The sequence below is a fragment of the Chlorocebus sabaeus genome, chromosome 18, assembly GCF_047675955.1.
Source record: "Chlorocebus sabaeus isolate Y175 chromosome 18, mChlSab1.0.hap1, whole genome shotgun sequence".
In the NCBI taxonomy this organism is placed as follows: Eukaryota; Metazoa; Chordata; class Mammalia; order Primates; family Cercopithecidae; genus Chlorocebus; species Chlorocebus sabaeus.
In genome coordinates this window covers 30,123,961-30,146,154 of record NC_132921.1, presented here as the reverse complement: position 1 = coordinate 30,146,154, position 22,194 = coordinate 30,123,961, and the positions used below count along the sequence as shown (strand labels likewise).

The 22,194-nt window shown below is 37.3% G+C and overlaps 1 protein-coding gene across 4 annotated transcripts in view; it reads left to right on the top strand.

Moving 5' to 3' along the window:
- Positions 1-22,194, top strand: part of DCC (DCC netrin 1 receptor) — a 1,222,872-nt gene that overhangs the window by 417,175 nt on the left and 783,503 nt on the right. For all 4 annotated transcript variants that reach the window (XM_073006286.1, XM_037982936.2, XM_007973974.3 and 1 more), the window contains exon 2: positions 1,071-1,391. In XM_073006286.1, the coding sequence (XP_072862387.1) occupies positions 1,071-1,391 (321 nt within the window). The remainder of the gene's footprint in view (positions 1-1,070; positions 1,392-22,194) is intronic.

The window sequence follows — 22,194 nt, the reverse complement described above, 5'->3', positions numbered from 1 at the left end:
TAAAGAAAATGTCCATCTCTTCTGCATTTTCACACAAGGTGTTTCAGAAGAAAATGGGATTAAACATCAGCAAGAAAATTCAGTTAGACTCTTTAAATGATTAAATATTGAAAACAAGATACCAAGGGACATTGTAGAATCTCTAGCCTCTAAGATTGTGCAAAATGAAATTGAAAGTAATTTGACTTGAATGATTTAAGCATACACCTGTCTGAGCAAATGGTGGAGCCAATGACCTCCTGAAACCTTGTCAAGGTCTTTTACTCACCATGCGAGTATTCTGTCAAATGCTATGCTGCCAGCTTCGATAACAATATACTTTAACTAATTATACTTGCTCCCTCCCCTCAAGATTCTTAAATGACTTTCTCTTACCTTGTTGATTCTTTATGTTCATTTATGTTTATGAAAAAATTTCAACTGTTATATTTATTTAGATTTCCAAGTCCATGAGAAACGTTTGGATGAAAATTAAGACCCTTCAGGGATTTGTGATTTTAGGTAGTGACTTTATTGACTTGCTTCTGCCAGTGGGATTTACCTATTTTAAAACCCACCTGAGCTTTGTCCTAAAGAACTTTACCCATGCTGTTCAGAGTTGACTTTTATTCTTACAGAATACTGTATCTGATTGGATATTTTCAAAGTTTCAATGGATGCCATAATCAGAATGCAGAGATAGAAATAGTCTCCCCCAAAATCTTAGCTACCACACTAATAACTATTGCTACTTTAAAATATCTAGTTTTATTTGGAAAATATTAGTTTTTTCTGCTTAAATTTTCATGTACTGACTGATAGGTGGTAATAAGCATGCCAGGATTTATATGAATTTGCAATTTCTCATAGTATTAAATTTTGGAACCAATTGTTTTCTTAATTGCCGTTACCTCGACTGGGTACTTTTTTACTTATTTAACATAATATCTTTGATTTTAGTTTTTATGTATTTTTGGACATTTTTCAAAGCCCTCAGTTTTGTGAAAAGCTTTGTAAAGAAAAGAAAGGGAATCTAATCCTGAGATTTATTTGAATACATGAACATATTTCCCTTTGCTCTCGTGTTCCAGGTTTTCAAATTAAAGCTTTCACAGCACTGCGCTTCCTCTCAGAACCTTCTGATGCCGTCACAATGCGGGGAGGAAATGTCCTCCTCGACTGCTCTGCAGAGTCTGACCGAGGAGTTCCAGTGATCAAGTGGAAGAAAGATGGCATCCATCTAGCCTTGGGAATGGACGAAAGGAAGCAGCAACTTTCAAATGGGTCTCTGTTGATACAAAACATACTTCATTCCAGACACCACAAGCCAGATGAGGGACTTTACCAATGTGAGGCATCTTTAGGAGATTCTGGCTCAATTATTAGTCGGACAGCAAAAGTTGCAGTAGCAGGTAAGTGGATTCTTCCTTCTCTTCCTCCTCCTCCTTCCTCTCTTCTTCTTATTCTTTTTTGGGGATAAGAAAATAATTTTTGTAGAAATAATGTACATTTTTTAAATGTTTTAAATTTTAAATTGACAATTATATATTTTTATGAAGTACCATGTCATGTTTTGATGTATGTATCCATCGTGGAGTGATTATATCAAGCTAATTAACATATCTGTCATTACATATTTACCTCTTTTCTGTGGTGAGAGCATTTTAAGTCTACTCTTTTAGCAATTTTGATGTATACTATGTTGTGCAATAGATATTAAAAGCTTATTTCTTCTTTCTAACTGAAACCTTGTGCCCTTTGACAAACATATTTCCATTCCTTACCACGCCCCATCTTCCCAAGCCTTTGGTAACCATTCTGCTCTCTAGTTCTATGAGTCTGTCTTTTTTATAATAGATTCTACCTGTAAGTGAGATCATGCAGTATTTTTCTTTCAGTGCCTAACATGTTTCCCTTAGCATAATATCCTGTAGGTTCATCTATGTTATCACAAATAACAGGATTTACTCTTTTTTAAGGCTGAATAGTATTCCATTGTGTGTATGTGTATATATATATATCATACACACACACACATATATATATAAAATATTTTCTTTACCCATTCACCCATTCATGATTGATTCCACATCTTGGCTCTTGTGAATAATGCTGCAATTAACACGAAGTATAGATATCTCTTATACACCCTCATTTCAATTCCTTTGGATATATACCCGTAAGTGGGATTGGTGTATCATATGGTAATTCTAATTCTAGTTTTTTGAGAAAGCTACATAACCATTTTTCATAATGGCTGTCTAATATACATTTTCACCAACAATGCACACTTTTAAGAAAAAGGAAAGATGAAAAAAGATTCATGTTTATTCTCTCATGGTTTTGATGAACCTTTCTCCTTAAATTAGCTTAGAAAACAGTCATAGGACCTGAACTGACTGCATAATGTTATGAGATTTTTTTAAACAAAACTTTCAAGTTGACTTACTACTTATATCTAAGGGAGGACTTCTTAATAGAAAAATATTAGAAAAAAATAATTTTCTAATTCTACTTTACAGCTTCATTAAATGCGAAACTTTTGCAGAGTCAATGTTTTCGTTGTTGTGCCTTAAGAAGAGTAAATTTTAATTTAATTATAGTGGCATGGCCTACAACATATACATCTCAAGTGAGAAATAAAAATTGCTTCTAGTGCTTCCAAATTTCTTAATACTTGGTAACATGTTGGCTCAACAGCTGAGTAATAAGATGAACAGTTTTTGTTTTCACCTGGATACACTAAAGTCATGTAGACCCTGAAAAAATGGTACTGACCATTCTAGAATCCATGATATTGCTATTTCTGCCCCACTCTTCCGGTTAGAAGGCAGCTCATAATTATTTCTGTTGGCCCCTGAAATGTTAGACCTGCAAAGAGAAGAATCAGTTTTTTCACTTGTTACTATAATGATTTCACCAAAACCTGGTGTTTTTTTTTTTTTACTTTTGTATTGACCATAAAGCAAGGCAAGCAGATCCAACTTGAAATAAATTTAAGTTATGAATGGGTAAGCAGATTTGAAGGTCTACTTTCAACATAATCTTTAGTTCTCAGTAAAAACAAAATTGAATCGTAGGCTGTTTAGTCATCTGTGGTAGGCTTTCTTTCCCAGGCCCTACTTAGTCTAGTCACATCTTGGAAGACTGATCAGAATGATAACTCATTTTCATCAATAACAGGACAATTGGGCAGAACCACCACTCCCTCATGCACTCTCCTAGTGAGGGTTTGAGAAAGTTCAATCTGAAAGAGGTGATTTTGTCAGGCGGTGCTGTGAAGAATTACATCTCATAGATATGCGGTTAATCCCCATATCTAGCTTCAAACTACTCTTCTGTAGCTTCTTTTCTCTACTAAGAACTCTGTAGACTGAATGTTTTGTCTCCCTAAAATGTGTATATTGAAATTCTAACCTCCAATGTAATCGTATTGGGAGGTGGAGACTTTGAGAGATAATTAGATCATGAGGGTGGACTCCTCATGAATGTGATTAGTGCCCTTATAAAAGGAACCACAGAATACCCCTGCTCCTTTCACCATGTAAGGATGCAATGAGACATCTGTAATCTGCAACCCAGAAGAGGACCCTCATCAGAAACCAATCATGCTGGCACCCTAATATAAGGTTTCCAGCCTCCAGAACTTTGAAAAATCAATGTCTGTTGTTTACAGGCTACCCAGTCCATGATACTTTGTGAAAGCCACCCAAACTGATGAAGGCAAAGTTTTCCATTGTCAGTTAAGCCAGATTTTACCTAGAGGTAGACTGACTAGCCATTCTGCTTTTCTTTGGATTGACCTGGTTTTTGCACTTGAAAGTCCTGTATCCTGGGAAGCCACTTGAGTGCCAGGTAAAACCAGGACAGTGGGTCACTCTACCTCGCAGTGTCCCTGGTCTGCTTTAGCAATGATAGACTGAGGCGCAGATGCAGAAAACCCCCTCTATTCAGGAGACAGGCCAGGTGACATCCTGATCATGAAAATCAAGGCTATAAAGTAACTGGAACCTTGGAGTGATGGATGTCTGAAATTTGATTGATGAGCATAAAGTGTAGAGAGAACTGAATGTTAATGTTAATTATGATTGATTAGGAGAAACAAGTGGAATAAATGCTGCAGATTTGGCAAAAACAGCTTTCTCAGAATGCTCCAAATAAAGTGGAAAGGGGACAATTTGACTTTCAGTCACTAGAGAATTTCTGCCCTCATAAATCCCACCCATCAGTTGTCCACAAGGCGAAAGAAGGTCTACTGATTTGAATGAAGCAGGCTAGTATTTGATGCCTTATTACAAAAGGCAGTTGCCTATGCACTGTTAATGAAAACGGCCTTTCATTAACTGCATTCATGTTACATTGCAGTTTCAGTCTTCGTGCAATCTACATTCACGTTCACATGTTCTGTCTTTCAGTAGTGAAATGAAGAACAATTCCTTCTCTGTGAGATATTAATATACAGTGGCTTGGTCTTTAGTATTCTGTACAAGGATAGGTGCATGGATTCAGTCACTGAGTTACAATCTCATATTAGATTGTATCATTTCAAGGCAATAAGGCTGTTCACAGCATTTTAAACCATGCTGTTTGGCAACACAGAATACATTAATGTTATGTCTGCTGAGGTTAAGATTGCCAAACCACTAGAATTCACAAGGGGCATATATCTTCCTAGTAATAAAGACCATGGACCTGATTTAATCTCATTTTTAAAGCATTAGCAGTCAATAAACCAGTCACCACTAAATGGTAACAGTAGGCTTTGCTTGGGTAAAACAAACAAAAAAAATGTTTTGTACTCTCAGGTGCTGTATAGAGCCCATATTAAATAATGTCCCTCTTCCATTTTTGCTTTCTCAAAGTGTCTTTTGATAAAAAGAAGTGTAGCCAATGAAATCTGTCTTTAATCAGTCAGCATATTTTTACACAATGATCTTGCCATGCACCATTCATCCTATTTTCTAGGAGCTTCTCAAGTGCTCTTTAAGACTTGAGTGCACACTTGGCTGGAGAGGGAAGGAGAGTAGGAAAGATAAACGAAGAATTATCATTCCATCCAGCATTTTGTTAAAAATTGCAATGTAACGGGCTACTGACTATCAGTATTTCTACTCATTTTGAGTTCTATCAGTAAAGAATGCCTGGGCTATTAAATCTCCATTTGAAAGCAACTTCATCACATTGACTGAAATTTGGGAATTTTATTTTTATCCAATTAGCTCTAATCTAAAATGCTGCAGTGTTTCTGTGCCATGTATACTTCTATTTAGTCCTTTAGATTGAGAACAGCTGAAGAAGGGAAGCAGCACTGAACTTATCTATGATGCTTTCCTACCATCCTCTCTGCTGTGTGTCTAGCAAAGTATGTCATGTTAATAGTAGACATTTGCCTTACCAATGAAGACACGGGGCTTTATACCATATAAAGAGAACTTTCCGCTGTTGCCATCCTCCTGTCTACCTCTCCTTCTCTTGTCTCCCTTCTATTCCTCCTCCTGCTTCACTGGATTTCTGCAGATTAAACTCACCCATATATGTGCATACATAAACATACTCTTGATAAACTGAGTTGGAATAATTTGCTTTATGTATCAATAATCTACAAATTAATTAACTATTGAAAACTTTGTGATTAGAAAATTGACTGTTTGGGAATATTCAAGTGCCACTTAAAAAGGAAAAAGCATGAGCATTTCTTCATTCCTTCCCTAACCTTTACCGTGAAAATGAACTTGCATCTGTCCAACCACATCCTCCCTACTCTAGATGTTCCCAGATATCTGAGCCTTTGGATTTTCTTCTGTTCAGCAGACATAATAATAACCTACCTCCCAAGACTGTGGTAATTTTCAAACAACATGTAGGATGTAAAGCTCTAGTGCAGAGTAGATTCTTATTCAATGACAGCCATAGTATAAAGAGACCTAACAATGATTATTATTGCATTATTTTAATAATTATTATTAGGAATGAACAACTTTCAATATTCTCATGTAATGATGCAAAATATGTTTTTTCAGGGCGATGAAAAATAGGCAACAAATCCTAAGACATACATATTGTAATCTTGGATCAGATATCTGCCTTTGCAATCTGTGAATACAAACTGGCAAGCCTGAATTGAGTTTTCAAAAAGTTAAATCTATGGAGATTTTTTGGCAAGCAGTGACCAAATCCCTTGGAATAAAGGATTCATTTTTGACCAGTGGATCTACTATTATGTTAATGTAATCAATACAGTTTGTACTGACCAGAGCAGACGTTTGAGATTGAGCAACCTTGCAATCATTTCAGAAACAGGTGCAGGGCACTCCTCTCTACCTTTCTTAATGACTTTCCAACTGAAAAAGATTCACTGAAGCTGGTTCATGGGAGTTCACTTGGTCTCAACTTGGAGTTTAACACAACTGGTACCCTCCTGGGGATGAGGGATTAATTCCAATATGTAAGAAGACTAGATAACAATAGATTTCCTATGAATAAGCATAAACATCCCATTTTATTTTGTTTTTTAATACAACCATGACCACCTGTCCACCCATCCCCACACCTACCCGCCCACACAGCTCCTTGTCCACTGACTTGCCCTGCACGCTCTGAGGAGCACAGTTGGAGCCTAACTGGTACTTCTGTTTGCATTTATACTTCTAGGGATGGCGTAGGACAGGCTCCTCCAAGGGTAAAGCAATGCTGACTGCTGGATACATTATAGTGTATTAGTGTATTTGTGTCCAGGTAGATTTGTCTTTGTTAATTTTTGAACATGTATATCTTAGTATTAAAACCACTGACTTGCTTTTTATAGCAGTTTCTGCTTCAGAAAGTGAATCTGTATACAGTACCTGGTAATGCTCAGAAACAGTCTGTGAGATAAGTGCCCAAATTGACAGGTTAAGAACTTACTGGAAAAAGCTAAGAGCTCTATGGCCAGAGACTAGGACTTAGTCTAAATCCAGATGCACACTTATTCCCTTATCACTTTGCTTCTCAATCTAACGATTTAAACAATTTCTTATGTAATCAGTCATTTATTTTTAATCAATGAAATTCTCCACAATACAAATTAAAGAAGATAACAATAATGGTAATAATGATAATAATAATGAAAATCGATTTATCCATTTAGTGCCTTGAAAATGTCAGCTCCTTTTGGGAAACACTATGATTTAGATGTTTTCTTCTAAGATGAGAAGATTTTGCTATCATAGCTATACATTCAATAGTGACACATGACAAATCTGTGTCAGAAAAACAGACAGCATATAATTTTTAAAATAAGCTCATAAATAATGGTCTTCTAGGAACACAATTTGGTGATCTTTTATCTTTCTATGTGGTTTTACAATTCAGGCCAAGTTTGCATATTTTTTTTCCTGCTTCTTAAAAATCAAGAAAATAAAAGGCCAACTAAATTGCATTTAGTTGAGTTGTTATTTCATTCAGGGACATATTTTTTCTTTCCTATTACAATAGATGTTCAAGATGCAAATTGTCACACTCCACTTTTAAATAACACCGGCATTATAATTAAAATTCCCCTGTGTTTTAAAAAAATAATTAGTTACTTGAGGAGTTGTTTCAGTGAATTCTTTTCGAGAAAGCCTCCCATTTAAATGAGTTATGAAATAATTAGTGAAAGTATATTATGGTTAGAGAAGCTAGAATGAAGCATTTTGTGAAATGATAACCTGACCTTTATGTTCTTACTTAAAAGAAGCTGAAAAAAACCTTAACTGAAGAGAAGGAGGAATAAACCACATTGCCTCAGGTCACTCAAATGTTATATAAAGGAAACAGCAAGAAAAATGTTCATATTCCTTCTCTCTACAGGAGCAAATATAAGAATTTTGCCTAGAAGGTCAACTTTATCCTGTGTAGCAGTTTGGAAAATGTATCCCAGGGCCCTTGAATACGCTCAGAATTCTATTTGGGAAGGTTCAGTTACAGCACAGAGCTTTCCATTTTACATTTATAGAGATATTGTTTATTTTCAAATGATAAGCAGAAAATTAAATTGCTCTGACTCCATAATTCTTAATGACTTAATGATCTTCATTTAGCTAAATGTTCCTATTGTTTTGTAGTTAAAGCATGAGAGAAAGAAAAAATAGGAAGTAAATGTGGTCTTATAAGTAACTGCTGTATGTTTACTAGTCTTATCATTTTTCTTTAATTTTATTGCTAAATAAAACTGAGATACAGTCATCACTAATATTTCCCCAATGCCTATTCCATCACACAGCCCCCACACCCTCAACTTAAATAATTGCATTCGAGAGAGTAAGGTTTTAGTTGCCTTCTTCCTAAGTCAATTAACTTTGCAATAAAATTAAAATAGAAATATATTCCTGAAAAATATGCAGAGTGAAAAGACATCTTCTACATTATAAAATTTACAATAGAGAACTTGACAAGGCTTTTTATAGTAGAAACATCAACAAAATAACCTAAAAAAAATTCCAACCTTTCATTTCCTTTTCTTTGTTATGAATTCTAATTCATGTGACAATAGAAATAGCTAATTATTCATTCTAAATTTAATCAGTATCTTAAGAGCTCTGTTCTTTTATTCAACTCTTAAGCTATCTACAGTTTGATTTTTGCTGGTACTTTAATGAAAATGCACGAGAAACATCTAACACAACTCAGTAACCAAAAACTCTTTTGAATTTTAGAAAACGTTTTTGGAATATAAAAATTCAAGTTTCTTGAAAAATGTCAAGATAAAAAAGATTCAAATCATAGTAATGTGAGAGAAAATAATGTAATATCTTTTCCTTTACATCACAAGGAAAATATATTACACTATTAATCTTGCTAATCTGTTTAACAAAACAGATTTACAAGAAAAAAGCATAACAAATTTATTTAAACAAAGTTATACACAAGTAACTTGCAGAAATGAAGACCCAAAGACCAAGGGAAAGCTTTATATTTTTATGCTAAGTCTTATAAGAGAAGTGGAGAATTGTGGAAAAACATGATTGGACAGAGAGCATAGACAAATGGAAATAAACTGGGGGAAAACGAGTAAGGTCTGGTTGTTCAAACAATTGTCTGCATCTCTGTAGGATATTCCTTCCTGTATTAGTGTGTTCTCATACTGCTATAAAGAACTGCCCAAGACTGGGTAGTTTATAAAGGAAAGAGGTTTAATTGACTCACAGTTCTGCAGGGCAGGGAAGCCTCAGAAAACTTACAATCATGGTGGAAAGGGAAGCAAACTTGTCCTTCTTCACATGACAGCAGGAAGGAGAAGAATGAGAGAAGTGCAGAGTGAAGAGGGGGAAAGCCACTCACAAAACCATCAGACCTCATGAGAACTTAGTATCATGGAAAAGCATGGGGGAATGACCCCCATGGTTCAATCACCTCCCATGAGGTCCCTCCCACAACATGTGGGGATTACAATTTGGGTTATAATTCAAGATGAGATTTGGGTGGGGACACAGAACCAGACCATATCACTTCCCCTGGCTATGGGGCAGGACTCTTGTCACATGAGGGTTTCTGTTATGGACAGCTCTCACATAGAAAGGTGGGAGATAGGCAGAGAGTGACCTCCAAACCACCACATTTTGGTGTAGCATGTCCTGCACCCCATCATTAAGTAGAATAATTGTAGCATTACATTAGATAGCACAGTTGTACAATTCTGATGAAATAATGATGGATAACAACTTTAAGAACCTATTTCTGGTACTGATTTTTTTCCTATTATATTTTTATGTGTATGGTAAAATATATTATTTAAACCCAATAATTGTATACAAAAATACTTGAGTTAAGATATTAATATTAGATACAAAGTTTTTCTACAAAGTAAAGAGACATTATAACCTAGAATGTGTCCTGGAAGCCAAGTAAATTAATTAGAGGAAATCATGGAAAATCTCAGTGTATAGTACCTCAACCTTCTTAAACTTGAACTGTCATAAGCAGTATATATAGATGAAAGTAATGAATACAGTTAGTAAACACAATTACTTATCTCCCTGTAAAAAGTTATTGTTAACAGTATTTATATTTATAATATATTTCTATATACTCTATAATAAGCAGTCTAATACATTGGTCATTATATTAGTCCGTTTTCATATTGCTGATAAAGACATACCACAGACTGGGAAGAAAAAGAGGTTTAAAACAGTTCTACATGGCTGGGGAGGCCTCACAATCATGGCAGAAGGAGGAGCAAGTCACATCTTACACGGATGGTGTCAGGCAAAGAGAGAGCTTGTGCAGGGTAACTCACCTTTTTAACACTATCAGATCTTGTGAGAGTTATTCACTATCATGGGAACAGTATGGGAAAGACCTGCCTTCATGATTCAATTACCTCCCACAGGGTCCCTCCCACAACACATGGGAATTCTAGATGAGATTTGGGTTAGGACACAGTCAAATCATATCAGTCATTACACATGTCACTGCTAAATTTACCTATTACCTTGAATCACGAAGTTAACATAAAACAATAATAATAAAACAACAATGATAAATATTTTTGATAGAAATTCAATAACCAGAGTAGGTCCCAAATTTCCAAATTTATCTCTTCATTCTATGTTATACTGGGAATGAACAAACACACACACATGTGCACACACACACACCTGTGACTCTTAGTGCTCTAGCCCAGAGTACTTTGGAAGTTTCCTGTTAAAAGACAGAGCCTTAGCCTCAAAGGTCAAAGCACTTCTGTTGAAAAGCCTTGTTTGAAAAATTCCCACAGCAACTGAGGAGCAGCTCTTACGTACACAGAATTTATTACAGGTTCTTAACTAGCGCTTATTGTGAAATGTAACTCAGGTATCTCTAATTGGACCAGATGGAGCTATGGGGTTCTAATTTCTGGAGGGGAGCTAAGCCTCAAAGTTTGGTTTCTCAGAGTAGCATGTCTACCTTCAGAATCCCAATGAGCATGTGTCAGAGAAAAGTTACATTTAAATAGTTTGATAGGCTGGATATGGTGGCTCACACCTGTAATCCCAACATTTGGGAGGCTGAGGTGGCAGGATTGCTTGAGCTCAGGAATTCAAGATCAGCGTGGGCAACATAGTGAGACCCCTGTCTCTACAAAAAAGTAAAAAATTACCTGGCTGTGGTGGTGTATGGCTGTAGTCCCAGCTACTTGGGAGGCTGAGGCAGAAGGATCACTTGAGCCTAGGAGGTTAAGACTGCTGTAAGGTGTGAGTGTGCCACTGCACTGCAGCCTGAGTGACAGAGTGAGACCCTATATCAAAAAAAAAAAAATTTTTTTTTTTAAAACAAAAATTTTAAAAAATACTTCAATAGGTCTCAGTATATCTGGGACTGGGAGTGGCAGCTCATGCCTGTAATCCCAACACTTTGGGAGGCTGAAGCAGGAGGATCACTTAAAGACAGGAGTTTGAGACCAGTCCGAGCAACATAGCAAGGTCGTGTCTCTACATAAGATTTGTAGTACATGCCTGCAGTCCTAGCTACTTAGGAGGTTGAAGTGGGAGGTTGCTTGAGACCAGGAGTTCGAGGCTGCAATGATTTATGATTGCACCATTATACTCCAGCCTGGGCAACACAGTGAGATCACAACTTTAAAAAAAGATAGTTATATATGTGGGCTATAGTTTGTGTGAGAGGATCTGTATTCTATCGCATCTGCATATTTCCCATGATGATCTCTAAAGGAATGTACACTCTTTATATCCACTATTTATATTAACTCAGGTTACCAAGAGATATTTAAAGGTAAACACAGTACATAGACACATTCACACACCTTTCCATTTAGATGGCTCTTCCTAGATAAGCCTCTGTGTCTTCAGTCTACTGATGAACACCACGGTCATAAAATCTGCTTGTTGATTTATAATCCTTGTTTTTTTAATACACATTTTTAAAAGCTGCTTTAAAAAATCAGTTTCATTGTAACCCTGAGGCTTTACCACCCTTAAAACAGGCTGCTCATCAGGTTCATTTACTAAGATTTTACCTGGAACACTTCACCAACTAGAAGCCTATTTAAGGAAGTGTGTTAAAGATTAATAAAGCCTATATAGCTTCAACATTAAATTTCAGTGCTGGTTGGTTTTATTGAGTTGGACTTTTGTGGTCCCTTTTGCAAAGGAATTCATCTCCAAAGGCTGAAACATGACATAAAAAATAATTAGCATTTTTTTTTGACGCAGAAGGCACAGGTTCCAGGAGCATCCTTTGGGTCCCATAGTGCATTGGGCATTCCATGAGCCAAACTTGTGGCTATTTTTCTAAAGTTCTTTCCAGTTATGTCCCAGTCCAGGAGTGGCCAGGTTTGAAATATGTAATTGCAGATACAATAAATGTTCTCTTCCACCTCAGTATACACATTGTGAGTATCTGGATTTGTTTATTTGTTTTTATTGGAAAATAGTTTATATACCACAACATTTACCCTTTAAAAGTATATAATCCAGTCACTATTAGAATATTCATAAAATTGTGCAACCATCACCACTATCTAATTCCATAGCATTTTCATCACTCCTATTTCCCCTTCTCCTCCTGCTCTGGAAAACACTTACCTACTTTCTGTCTTTGCTATTTAACATAAATGAGATTATCTGATTATCCTGTGGTTTGTTTTTTCACTTAATGATGTATCTTGGATATCTTTCTATATTTGTTCTTACATATCAATCTCATGCTTTTTAATTCCTGCAGAATATTTCATGGTTTATGATTCATATATTGAAAGCTATTCTATTTGTTCCCCAATTTTTGCTTTTGTTAATAATACATGAATGAATATTCTTGTATTTAGTAAATGCTCTTCTGTACATACCTTTGACACGTCTTCTTCTTACCTAGTGATGTAATCACTTAATCAAAGGGTATGAACATTTTGATAGAAACTGGTATATTCAAGAGCATTTTATTAGCCTGGACCTAAACATTGTAAGCCAGGATTTCTTTTACTGCTGTTGACTGAGCAAATAGAGCTGGCTTCTTCTTAACTTATAAGTATCATTGAAGCCTACTTCCTACTCTGATAAGAGTAGTGATGAGTTGACACTGTTAATGAACAGCCATAGGCATTTGCCAGAGAGAACCTTATACATGGAAACCTGGAGGAATGCATCTCATCCATGTCCTGGGTTTTTGACTATGGTTTAGACATTCATGCCCTCCAACCACATGTTGAAATTTGGTCCACAAGTTGAAGATGGGGCCTAATGGGAGGTGTTTGTGTTATGACAGTGGATTTCTGTCATAATAAATGAGCTCTTGCTTTATTAGTTGCCAGGAGAGCTGGTTGTTAAAAAGAGCCTGGTGTCTCCTCCCTCTCCCTCTTGCTTCCTCTGTTATCATGTGATCTCTGTACATGCTGGCTTCCCTTCACCTTCTGCCACAAATGGACAGCTTGAGGCCCTTATCAGAAGTAGATGTTGGCACCATGTTTCTTGCACAGCTTTTAAAACCGTAAGCCAAATGAACATTTTTTCTTTATAAGTTGTCCAACCTCAGATATTCCTTTATAGTAATACAAATAGTCTAAGACAATTCTCCATGTATGGATTTGTGTCTCTTCTGCTGTCTGTAAAAAGAAGTTTCTAGTAGATATTACTCCATGAACTATCCCGGGATTCCTCTCAGGTCCAAAATAAAAATGTTTCAGGCTCTGTATATAATGTCAGATGCCATTGAGTCACATCAGCATACCACAGAAGAATGATAACTCTTTCCAGTGGCCTAAATGTCTTTTAGGATCTTAGTCCTGCCTGTACCTGTAGCCTCTTTATTTTTTTATTTATTTTTTTTTTTGAGTTGGAGTCTTGCTCATGTTGCCCAGGCTGGAGTGCAGTGGTGTGATCTCAGCTCACTGCAACCTCTGCCTTCTGGGTTCAAACCAAGCGATTCTCCTGCCTCGGCCTCCCGAGTAGCTAGGATTACAGGCATGTGCTACTACGCCTGGCTAATTTTTTTTTTTTTTTTTTTTTTTTTTTTTTTTTTTGTATTTTTAGTAGAGACTAAAAGGGTCACCATGTTGGCCAGGCTGGTTTTGAGCTCCTGACCTCAAGTGATCCTCCTGCCTTGGTCTCCCAAAGTGCTAGGATTACAGGCATAAGCCACTGCACCCAGACTCTAGCTTCGTTTGTAACCAAATCCATACTGATTTCTTCATGTTTTACAGCGGTTTGATAAATGTGCATTCTGGTGCCATGGCTTTGCACCCTTTATTCTATATGCCTTATTCTCTCATACATCATGCTAGCTCTTGCCTTTTTTTTCCCTCAGACTCAGTTCTTGCAACCCACCTTCAGGAACCTTTAATTGGCCCCCTAGACTAGGTGAGGCTCCATCTTCTTTGTGCCCACCATAATCTATCCTTCCCTCTGTCATCGCATGGAGAATATTACATTGTATCCTTACAAGACTCCTAGACAAACACGACTCCTCCCCTGGCCAAAGATCTCATAAAGACATAGACCGTGTTACATTTGTCTTAGCTTCCCTAGGCAGTGAGACTCCACAGAACCTTGTTAGTTGTATGGGGTAACACCGTGGTTAGGGGCACAGGCTTCAGAGTCAGTCAGCCTCAGAATCTATCTCTTGGCCATTCACTAGTTCTGTAAAGTTGGGACAACTGTGGAAATATTCTGGGCCTAGTTTTTTCATGTATTAAATACAGCTATGAGATAGTGTCTACCTTCTAAGGTTATTATGAAGATTACCAAATAATGCTGAACAGAGGACCTAAAACATAGTGAAGCAGGACATTTCCCTGACCCCTTCATGGGACTTGCAACAGGGATGCTTGCTTTACTCAGCCCACGGCTCTCAACTCCTTGTGGAGGGAGCCCACAAGTGAACAAGCCAGGAACTGGAATGCACAAGGGCTGGAACCAGCTGGCCATTGTGGTACCAACAGGATCAAACTCCAATCACTCAGACCTGCTGCACACCCTTCACAGGAGGGAGTGCACAGGCGAGCAGGTACAGGAGCCAGAACAAACACTTTTGGGTGCCAGCAGGACCAAACTCTGTGCAGGCCCCATGGCAGCATCCAGGTGGGGTGCCTGCCATTCCCGAAGCCCCAGAGGGCATGTTACAGTGCTTTTAGCTCTGCCATCTGCAGACAGCTTAAGTGTTAACAGTTCAGTGGGTCCATGGCTACCCACCGCCAACAAGGGCAAAGAGCCAGTGTGACAGCCTTCTGTATCCGCATTCATGGCTCCCAAACTCTTGTCCCGCATGCAGGAAAAAAAAGGTTGCATGAATGAATTGAAGGATAGTAAATGTGGGGGATTTTATTGCCTATGAAAGTGGCTCTCAGTGGGAAGAGAAGCTGAAAAGGGTACAGTGTAGGGGAAGGGTAGGAATCTTCCCTTGAAGTCTGGCTGTCTCTGGCTGGATTCTTTTTTGAAGTTATGCCATCAAGCTGTTCCTCTGAAGTCAAGCCACTTCTCTCCAATCATCCGGCTGCTTCTCCCCTCTACTGGCTGAGTCTGGGGTCTTCATAGGCACACGATGAGACAGGGTGGGGCCATGAGTGGTTTAGGAAAAGGCAACATTTGAGCAGGAAAACAGGGATGTAAGTTCCCATTTTAGGTAGTGATTTCAGGCTTTTCAGCTTGAGGGTGAGATTTTGTCAGGGACCCTCCCTCTTCTGCCTAGAATTTCTCTGTTCCCTGTCCCCATCAATAGTAAAAGCTCAATAAATGAGGCTTTATGAAAAACAGAAAATAAGGATAGTATTAAAGATTCCCTAGGTACCTTGCAGCAAATAGGAAGGGAGAAGCCCCATGAAGAAGCCTTTTTCTATGTGGGGACACATATTCTGTATCTTTGCTGCTCTATGAGTATTGGCCTGTTTCCCATGCAGAGGTTTGTTCTTCCCCATCTAGGTGGACTCTATGCAAACATATGAGATTATATTTGTCTTTTTAAAGTTCTTAGCACCAATATTGTAAGATCAATACTTCTGCCTGAAGTAAACAGGATCAATAAAATAATGACTGGGCTAGAAAATAGTTGGATAATACTCAGGGTTCATGATTTTAATATTTGATGATATTGAAGCACATCTCTTTAACCTCACTTAGCAAAAGTCAGAAGTAAAGTTTGTCATGGCTTTGAAGAACTTTCTATGGGTCAGCAAACCTTGGGACAATTTCATTATATTCTGGTAAGGCATGTAAACTACCTATTGGCTCGCTACCCCAGGCAGCCTTTAACATATCATGAAAGAAAATGGTTATTACAGATATAAAAATGATGGGGTTAAGAGACTCATGCTTATGATGACTTGAATTAACAACTATGTTTTCATACAAATCTTCTTTATTTATAACTGGTTTAGAAAATTATCCCTCATTTTATGCTTGTTGGTTTCTTGTGTTCAAAAACTGCAAGCAGTTACTCTATTTTGCCCGAAGGTCTAAATTTGTTTCTTCCAACACTAAGCCATTTTTCCCAAGTCTTATTTTTCCTTTGAATTTGTGTAAATACCTGTAGTACAAATGTTTCACTTTAAAAAGGGCTTTCTAAAAGCCGTTTTTCTAGGAAATATTTTAATAATCAGCATTATTTATGTTACCTGTGTAGTTATGTAAATAATTTCAGCCTTTCCTCCACAAAACTCTTATAACTTAACATGCCTTCAGAAAATGTGAATAAGATTACCAGATAATGCCTCCCCAATAAGCATGTCAGTACTTTGGAAAGAAAATGTGAGTGCTGAGTTGAGAATGTGTGTTAGGCACAATGACAATAACAAGGAGGTTTACAAGTGAAATAGCGTTACAATTGGCACCACAGTTTGGAGGAGGAAAGCAATTTGGTGAAGTGAAAGATGTTAAATGTTTTAATTTTCTTCCATGCCAGTAAAATCTTGTAAAACAAGGTGACATACTAAATTTTCTATACTACAGTCGCTCCAAGAGCCTGTCAGGATTTTCATTATAAACTCTATTTTCAGAGCTTTATAACTCAGCTTTAAGAATTCACTCTGGCTTGACATTTAGAGTGTAAGGTCTTACCTGGGGAACATGTGTTTCATATGTTTTAAAAATTATGAGTTTATCCATTTTTCAGTTTATAATGAGTAACCTTTTCACACTTTTTCACTTGTCTGCTGTGCCTCAGAAATTGGAGGGAGAAGGCTTACATATGGTAGATCACCAATGGGGGAAGAATCTACAGATGAGGTCAACACAGGTCAGGGCTGCTGATTTTCATTACTGAAACTCACAAAGAGTTTCTGTAGAAAGCAAAGAGCTCTGCTATGCTGCCCTCAACATTTCAGACTAGACTTTGTGCTATCCGAGGGGTATACTATACCATGACAAGACCCTGATGGATTGTAGAATTCTTAGTCCCCAGTCTGCTTATTTCAATATTTGTATTATGTTGTGGCTGGCATAAGACCTTTTTCTAAAGCGTCACAACATTCACTCTAATCTTACTTGTTCGTTGTTAAGTCTTCCTTGCATGTGTTTCTGTGTGTGTGTGTGTGCATGTGGTTTATTTTCCACCTTTCTATCATTATTTAGCATAGGGAGGTTTTCAGCCAATATTATTCATTAATACAGCTACCCTCTTTACACCTTGAATATCTACAGTTAAATCTCCTGAAGAATTAGTTTTTAGAAAGTTAGAATCAGAAAAGAGTGAGGGAGAAATAAACAAAGAAGCAACAGAAGAGAAAAATATCTGTGGCCATTTGGTATCAGACCTTAAAATGTCTTGAGACCTGGGTAACTACTATGGCTTCCCAAAAGGATCATATATGGGTTATCTAGGAAAAAAATGGAATTCCCTCAATAAAAGGTATGGTAGCAAGTCTTCAGTTCTAGGTTATTTCAGGAGAATCCTAGAAAATCATCACTTCCTGATATGTATTGAGAATTATTTCACTCCCACCTAATTGCATTGTATTTTTACATGGCTGACAAATTATCTTCCAAAGTGGATGTACCATTTTGCATTTCCACTAGCAATTAATGACAGTTCGTTGCTCCACATAATTTTCATCATTTGATGTCAGTGTTCTGGCTGTTGGTCATTCTAATAGATGCATGGTAGTATTTCACTGTTATTTTAGTTTGTCACTTTCTAATGACATATGATATGAAGTATCTTTTCATATGCTTATTTGCCACCTGTATGTCTTCTTTGGTCAGATATCTGTGCGGGTCTTTTACCCATTTTAAAATTGAATTATTCATTTTTTTTCTGAGTGTTAAGAATTTTTGTATGTTTTGTTTGACAGTCCTTTATCAGATATGTCTTCTGTAAATATTTTCTTCTATTCTGGAGCTTGTGTCTTCAGTCTCTTGATGGCATCCTTCTTGGAGCTGACGTTTTTAATTTTAAGGCAATTCAGTCTATCAATTATTTCTTTCAAGGATCGTGCCTTTACACGTTGTTGTATCTCAAAAGTTGTCTAAAAGCCATCTCTATACCCAAGATCATTTAGATTTTCTTCTATGTTTTCTTCTAGGAATTTTATAGTTTCATATTTTACATTTACATCTGTCATTCATTTTGAGTTAAGTTTGTGAAATATGTAAGGTCTGTGTCTAGATTCTTTATTTTTCTTTTGCATGCTGATGTCCCGTTGTTTCAGCACCATTTGCTGAAAAAAAACTGTCTTTCACCATAATATGGTCTTTGTTCCTTTATCAATAACCAGTTGGCTATATTTTCAAAACATTTTTAATATGTTTATTTGTTTCCATGTCTATTAACACCATCCAAACAGAAACTGCCATAATCTCTTGCCTGCTTCTCTTAAAACGGTCTATTAATTGGTTTACAATATATTTCATACACAGAGACCAGTTGTGTTTTAAACCATTTGAAGTTGGTGAATGATTTTCCACTGCTTTTAGGATCAACTATAAACCTTTCATGAAATTTAAAGCCCTATGTAATCTAGCTTCCTCCTGCCATCCCTTCTCTTTTCCTCTCCTTTCTCCCCAACCAACTTCATTTCTGCCAATTTCTTCATAATGCTCCAGCCATATTTTTTTTCACTTCCTTGAGCATGTCTCACTTCCTCCCACATCAAGTCTTGGACTATGGAGTAATTTCGTGGCGATCCTAAACACAGCTGCCCTTGGTTTAGCTCATTGCTATCTATGTTCATTCTTTAGAGCTGTTTTGCTGTTTCTTTCTCTGAGCTATCTGTTGAGTGTTTAGGTATCACTGCTAACTACTACCACATACCATGCCCTCAATGTCCTTCGTAACAATTGCCAATTATAATTTCATTATTATTTGTTTAGCACATGCCTTCCTCACTAGAGTGAAGGCTTCCTGAAAGCAGTCGGAATCGTAGCTGTCATCTTTGCTGTTGTATTCACAGTGGGCACAGTATTACAGTGTCTGAGTGTCCTACCAGGGTCATGGGCAGTGACTGAACTGGAATCATCAGAAATGCAGAGCCAAGGAGCTGAGGGTTAAGCTCATGATTACTGGAGCCCAGGACTTCTCTGTTCATCTAGGAGTGAAGTAATCCAATGAAAAGTCAAAAGACTTTAGTTATCAGTGTACAGGGACAGCCTAGAGAGCAAGGACTTGGTGAGTCATGGAATCTTGGACTTAGAAAAGATAAAAGTCTACACGTAGAAGTCAGGACTTTTAATAGTGATCTCACATTCAGAGCATTAAATGATTCAGGGTTCATCTTCCTTCCCCATCCTTCAAGGCACATGGTCTAGAGATCATTTCGTTTTCTATACATGGTTCCTGACATGCTGAGGAAGATGGGACAATGTTCTTAGTCCCTCCTTCCCATTGGGCCTCCACAGGGGAAAATTAGTGGCATTCATTTTTTTACATTTTAAAGAAATAATCTGTTTTTCTTTCCAGAAAGCAGTTTTCAGATGCTCTGAAGTTTACATTCATGCCTCACTGGGCCTGATTTACTCAGTGTCATCTGAGCAAAGATGAGCCCTGGGGTGCCCCAGCATTAGAGCGGGTGCTTGAGCTCAGATGCATGCACAGAATGGTACATGAAGCAGGCAGGAAGTGGAGACCATATATTTCTTTTAATGCGGTAAAGAAAAAGTATTCACATAGAATGAATATTTAAATAAATGAGTAATGTAATTATTTTTCTATTCCATTCAATTAAAACATATTTATTCAAATTAAAAGGGAATATGTCTGAGCCCCTTATTAGCTGACATTGGTGATTTCTCTAGTGCTTTCTCCATTAGAGAGCTACTAGCCTTCTCCTTCCAGAGGCTGGGGATGCTCTCACTTTTCTTTCCTATACTTTATGGATGGACAGATAAGCAGGAAACTTCCTCTACATAGAAACACTAGTGAGTCAATGTCTGAACCCAAAACATTTTGGTGCATTACACTCACTAATATAAGATGCAGACACTGTTATCAGAGAGGTCTGTAACAAAGTTTTCTCTGTGCTATTTTATCTATGTGAGGAAAGTGGGAATTTCTTCAATATCAAAAATGTCCTATAATATTGAACTGTTTTTGGCACTTGATCTTAGCCAAAAGACCAAGAAACACTGAAATGTTTTTTGTTTGTTTGCTGCTCCACATACCTTCTCTCCCTAGTCACCTCTCTCATGTTTTAATTAACTTGTAAGTTCAGTGCTTCTCAAATTTGGTGTGTAACAGAATCTTCTGTAGAAACATGTAAAAAAAAAAAAAGAAAAAAGAAAAAGTAAAAAGAAAAAACAAGGCCCAGGTTATGTTCTACCTCAGTGAGGCTGTTTTCTTTATTAGCTCCCCAGGTGATTCTAATATATACCAAAGCTTAATATGTCTATGGTTTCATGTTTACACAAGATAACACTATGCTTTGCTACTCCATAATAACCTCTTTTTTTCATAATGTAGTTGTTTACTCAATGATACATTCTTTTTACTTACTAGAGTTGAATCATTTTTGATTCTTGGAAGCTATTAACTATCAGATTCTCTTTATTAGAAGTTATTGTCATGACAAACACTTAGGTAAATGGCGATTTTGTCAATTTATGCTGAATATCTCTTGTTTTAGGATCTTCATGTTAACTGTTATTCTTTTAAGACTATTACATTGTACCATGATTAAAAACAGACAGTAAACCATGGATATCAAGAGAATAATAGCAAGGGGTTTGTAAGTGTGTATTGTGGGGCACCAGCAATTTATTTTATTTTATTTTATTTTATTTTTTATTTTATTTTTTTTTTTTTTTGAGACGGAGTCTCGCTGTGTCACCCAGGCTGGAGTGCAGTGGCCGGATCTCAGCTCACTGCAAGCTCCGCCTCCCGGGTTCACGCTATTCTCCTGCCTCAGCCTCCCGAGTAGCTGGGACTACAGGCGCCCGCCACCGCGCCCGGCTAGTTTTTTGTATTTTTTAGTAGAGACGGGGTTTCACCATGTTAGCCAGGATGGTCTCGATCTCCTGACCTCGTGATCCACCCGCCTCGGCCTCCCAAAGTGCTAGGATTACAGGCTTGAGCCACCGCGCCCGGCCACCAGCAATTTATTTTTCAGAAAGCCTGATTAAATGCATCCCAACGGATTGCCATGGTTTATAGCAGAAGTGATGTGATGATTTGCATTCGAGTTTTAATAAGTTTAGAGTGAAAAATTTATTCTTTCAGTTCCTTCCCTCTGGCTGAGTTAATGTCCAAGGTACTTAATCAGAGAAACTACCATAGGAGGTCTAATAACACTGTGCAACAAAGGGAAAAGCACATCTCTAGGATCAATTTCAGAGCTGGCTGTATTTTCACCTTAAAGAAATAATAACTCAAATTAGATAAGGTCCTACCTTCAAGGAGATTTCAGTCCAGAAAAGGATCTGATCCATCACAGTGCTTTTGTTTTTTATTATATTGGGTGGTGTTCTTTCTTTCTTTCCTTCCTTCCTTCCTTCCTTCCTTCCTTCTCTCTCTCTCTCTCTCTCTCTCTCTCTGTCTGTCTCTGTCTTTCTCTTTTCATGATAAGGACTCAGTGGAAGCTGAAATTCCCCAAGGAGTGTTTTAGCATCTTATCTCTAGTTTCTAGGCTCTAAAGTTGAAGTTACAGTAGCACAGTACATGTGTTTCTCCTTGCTTATCCTGGAGATTTCCTGCTTAAATACATATCAAAATGGTTGCAAATATTTTCATTGCCAGGAAAATAAACTGTAAATTGGTTGGTTGTTTGGCATTCAGAGTGCCATGGGCATAGATCCTTGCAGGCAGATTGACGGTAAGGCTAAAGCTATTATATGATGATTCTCC